General features: G+C 41.9%; 1 protein-coding gene across 1 annotated transcript in view; it reads left to right on the top strand.

Annotated features, from left to right (window-relative positions):
* Positions 1-1,552: 1,552 nt before the first annotated feature.
* Positions 1,553-5,000, top strand: part of gnsa (glucosamine (N-acetyl)-6-sulfatase a) — a 26,274-nt gene continuing 22,826 nt past the window's right edge. Inside the window, exons 1-2 of the mRNA XM_060903147.1 lie at positions 1,553-1,950; positions 2,051-2,110. Coding sequence (XP_060759130.1) covers positions 1,789-1,950; positions 2,051-2,110 — 222 coding nt within the window. The 5' untranslated portion in view covers positions 1,553-1,788. The remainder of the gene's footprint in view (positions 1,951-2,050; positions 2,111-5,000) is intronic.

The following is a 5,000-nucleotide window of genomic DNA, read 5'->3' as shown; positions in this document are numbered from 1 at the left end:
AGTGGGACTTTTCCTGATTAAATAAATGTGTATATATAGTTTATTATGGCAGAAAGTGACGTTTGATTAGCGGTGGTATAGAGGGTTAGGATTTGATAAGTTATTTACTTCTTCCTAATCCTTTCCGAACATTATTATGTTACTGCCTTGTGGCTACACTATTCTGTTTGTTTATGACGATGGTTTGATTATTGCATTAAAAAAAAAAAACTTCTTTACTGTTTGGAATAAAGCAATCATCTCTAGCCGCTTTATCCTTCTACAGCAGGGGTGTTCAAATTGATCCATAAAGGGCCGTGTGGCTGCAGGTTTTCATTCCAGCCATGCAGCAGCACCCTGATTTGGCTTATTCAATTAACTGACACACCCACCCTTTAATCAAGGGTGGGTGTGGCTGCAAGTATTTGACTGTGTGAAGACAGTTCAGTTGATTGAATGAGCCAAGTCAGGTGTGCTGCTGCATGGCTGGAATGAAAACCTGCAGCCACACGGCCCTTTATGGATCAGTTTGGACACCCCTGTTCTACAGGGTCGCAGGCAAGCTGGAGCCTATCCCAGCTGACTACGGGCGAGGTACACCCTGGACAAGTCGCCAGGTCATCACAGGGCTGACACATAGACAACCATTCACACCTACGGTCAATTTAGAGTCACCAGTTAACCTAACCTGCATGTCTTTGGGGGAAACCGGAGCACCCGGAGGAAACCCACGCGGACAACATGCAAACTCCACGCAGAAAGCCCCTCGCCGGCCACGGGGCTCGAACCCAGGACCTTCTCGCTGTGAGGCGACAGCGCTAACCACTACACCACCGTGCCGCCCTAAAGCAATCAATCAAATAAAATAAATAAAATTACCTGACGTGTATGTAAAAGTAGGGTTGTATACAAACGCAGAAAATTCTGGATATATATTCCTACTTCACAGAAGGTTTGGATTATAGCTAAGGTAGCAAAATGTAAGAAATTTAATAATAGTAGTAGTAGTAAGAAAGTCGGATTTGATGTATTCTTGTAATTTAATATAATTCATTTTTTAATCAAACACATGTTTGATGTGTGGCTTAACATATTTAACACAGCGTTGTCTAACTATAATTTAAACTCGGAGTTCTCAAATTCCTTTTTCTCATCTGAACCTATTTATTTATTTGTTTTTGTTTGCCTTATGTACCTTCTAAAGACAAGTGAAGCTTCTGTAAATGGCAGCACTTGTTTCTTAAAACATACTGCTTTTCTTTTTGTGAAATATATTAACTCTATATTACTAACTATATTTATATATTAAATATTTTTCCAAGCAGGAACGATTGTTGGTTTTGTTTTCTACTGGCTTTACACACTGACCAATCGGTAATAAGGATCCTTTGACGGGCGTTGAACAAGGACCAATCATAACGTATTATATGGGCGGGTTTAAGATAACAGCGCAGCGCGCGCACATATGTAAGTCGTCAGCTGACCGGAGCTTCCGGTTCTGAAGAGCATGTGACTGTGAAAGAGGGGCGGACCTTTAGAGCGCTCAGCGGCTTCTCATTGGGAAACTAGTGCACTACATGGAGTGTAGGAATCATTTATGTAGTGCACTATATAGGGTGTAGTGATTATTTATTTCATGCCCACATGAGTGTACTTCAGTCAGGAATATAAAACAGTTGAGATGCAGTAAAGCGTTTTCTTTGAAGTAGCGCCTGTAGTTATATACTTTTCTTAACGCGGTTTCATTTTTGTCATTTAGCGAGTTATTTTTTGTGAATAGTTTTGTGTGTTTTTAAATTCGCAGCCAACATGGCCTCGATTATTCGATTATGTCTCCACACAACATCCCGTTTCACTTTTATTTGGGTTGCTTTTCTGATGAGCAGCCTGGCTGTGATGGCCACAACATACCACAAACCAAACATAGTGCTGATTCTCACCGATGATTTGGACCTCGCCATCGGTGGGATGGTAAGTTTTTGGCGATTATGCTTCATTAATTTCCATGTGAATCTTGTGAATGATGCCTTTGGAGCTTGCGTCATGCTTTTATTCCTGTCTGTGTTCACAGATTCCCTTAAACAAAACAAGGAAGTTGATTGGGGATGCAGGAATAACCTTTACAAACACGGTGTGTGTGTATAAGTGTGTGGAAATGTGTAGGTTGGTATGCATGTAGGGGGGTGTGTGTGTGTGTGTGTAAATGTGGCAGATCACAGGATCCAGGGACACATGTCTGCCCAGGGGCATTTTGAGTTATTGACAGATTCAGAAAGTACAGTTTCTAAGCTTTCCAATGATGCCTTCCATGTGGAGATCTGACAATATTTGAAGAATGTGTGGCCTTTTGAAAGTGCATACTTCTTAAAACAGGAAAGGGAGAAAATCGCCCTCAAAGTTTTCTTTCTCACTTACTAACTATTATGCTTCATTAATTTCCATGTGAATCTTGTGAATGATGCCTTTGGAGCTTGCATCATGCTTTTATTCCTGTCTGTGTTCACAGATTCTTTGACTAACTGTCAAAGACTGTCAGACTGACTGCCACAGACTGATGAGAATTAAAATGCTTGTATTAGGTTTTAGATTATGAACTCTTTTTTTAAATATTAGCAGCCAGTCAGAAATAAAGGTGTTTTTTATTTCAGTTAGAAACTGAAATGACACTCAAAATAACATGGACAAATCCCAAATTATTCACAACAGAATTTAGTTTTGACACGTAGGTAAACTGTTTTGCCAGAGATGTGAACTTTTGCAAGTGATCCATGGTGTTTTGCTGAACCATCCGGTTTTATTTTTGCATTTTATTTTACGCATGTGTGAACACCGTAAGAAAGATAGCATGATGATAACACAACTAACACAATGCTAGTTTCATGTAACCAAACCACAACACTCTCTGTTACATGCAACATTTATAACATTCTGTATGCACATTATGGATACTCCAGAGCCCTCCAGCAAACATCATCAATAATCAGGATTACAAAATGTATTCCTTTGTTTCCTCCATTTATTGACTTATTGTATGTGATCAGATGTATGCCTTGATGAATAACTACACTTGTTTTTTGATACAATTACATAGTGCACTGCAAGAAATCCACTAATGCCGCTTTTCCACTACAAACGCGGCTGTGCCGAGTCGAGCTGAGCGGGGCTGTTGGAGTTGCATTTCGACTACAACCGCGCTGAACCGTGCTGGCTGGAAGTGGGTGGACACATTGGGTGGAGTTAGCGAAAGTGGGTGGACGTCATGTGATGTCGTTAAGCAGCGCAAACAGTGACATCAGTGACAGTGGCGGAACAAGTCAGAGCCGGGCCGGGGGCGGGGCAAATGACCGGGCCCTTTATTAAAGCTTATCATAACATCATTTTAGGCTACAAAATGTCCGCAACTGCGGTGTTTACCAATTTCAACACTACCGGGTGCAACTATGTTATTTAGTACATCATGTCCTTCAAACGAACATGTAACTCAGAAACAAAAAACATTAGGATACTGTACATGGCTCATAATAAAACATCAATAGCCTATACTGCGCACATTATTTGAAGGGCATACGAATGAGCGCTCAGAGGTTGCAACGGTGACAGGAAGAGTCAGAAATAAAAGGAGGGCGGTGCAAACCTCACTGAATGCACTGTGTTTACCAATTTCAACACTCCGGGGTGCAACGATGTTATTTTGTACATTAAGTCCTTCAAACGAACATGTAACTCAGAAACAAAAAAACATTAGGTGACATACTGTACATGGCTCATAATAAAACATCAATAGCCTACTGCGCGCATTATTTGAAGGGCATACGACGAGCCTTGCGCTCCGCGAACTCGTCCCCGATGCTCTGTATGTCACTGATTCAGTGATCTTTTAAGCGGTAGTCTCACGACCCGGATAGTAAACAATAAACATGGAGGACATGGAGTCGTTAGTGTTGCTGGTCTTGGTGCTGTGGCTTGTTGTCACCGACAACGCCAACAGATACTGGCAAGAGCGTATAGATGAGGCGAGGCGCATAAGGCTTCAGAAATTCTCGTAATTCTCCTTCTTCCGGGTTTGCGGTGTTTACAGATCCCAGCGCGCTCGCGGGGCGTGTGTGGGCATGTGAGGACACTCCTCCTCACCAATCAGTGCACAGGGGAGTGTCTGCTCACGCCCCCAACCTCACTCGGCACGGCTTGGCTCGCTTCAGCCCCACTCCAAAACGGTGCGAGTTTTAGGGGCTAAGCAGGGCTGAAACGAGCTGAGTCGTGCTGGTTTTTGGTAGTCGAAACGCGAGCCGTGTCGGGCTGAAGTGAGCTGAAGCGAGCTGAAGTGAGCTGAAAAAGGGTAGTGGAAAAGGGCCATAAGTGTTTTTGGTTTCTTTTAGGCATCACACATTTATTAGAAAACACAGCAAATGTTCAAATATTCAAGTTAAATACTTAGCAACAGTATCAATAAATCCACATATGAACAATGGCAAAACATCTAGACTTAATTATACAATAAAGATACCTATGAAAAAAGGTGATTTTTTTTTCTCACACAGTGTGATATCTGGACTTCATAATTCATCACTCCTGCTTAGCAACTTCTAGAACGTACACCTCTGTTGCGCACATAGAAAAGCCGGCAGCTGCTCTAAGCTGCGCTAATAGCTCTGCGCATACACGGAGCTACACATTTCACGTGTCCCGCTCCCAGAATCAGACTGTACTATTAGTAAAAAGGGAGGAGGGGTGAAATGACAATATCGTAAATAATTCAAGAAAAATGTTATAGCAAATCATAACCATGTATAATTTGCATATTTTAACAGATGAAATGAAATATTTTATTTCAAAAACTTACACAAGGCAATACTATTAAAATAATATTAATATCCCTCACAGGCCCCCCTGTCAGTGCCAGGCCCTTAGAATCGTCCTAACTTTTCCCTCCCTAGCGGCGCCCCTGCATGCAGCTGATTGATTGGCGAAAAAAAAACAAAAGACGAGCTCAGCTCGTATCATACAGCTGATTGATAGGCGAA

This window comes from Neoarius graeffei, chromosome 21 (assembly GCF_027579695.1).
Source record: "Neoarius graeffei isolate fNeoGra1 chromosome 21, fNeoGra1.pri, whole genome shotgun sequence".
NCBI classification, from domain to species: Eukaryota; Metazoa; Chordata; class Actinopteri; order Siluriformes; family Ariidae; genus Neoarius; species Neoarius graeffei.
The sequence above is the reverse complement of the archived record's forward strand: the minus strand, read 5'-3'. Positions and strand labels throughout refer to the sequence as shown.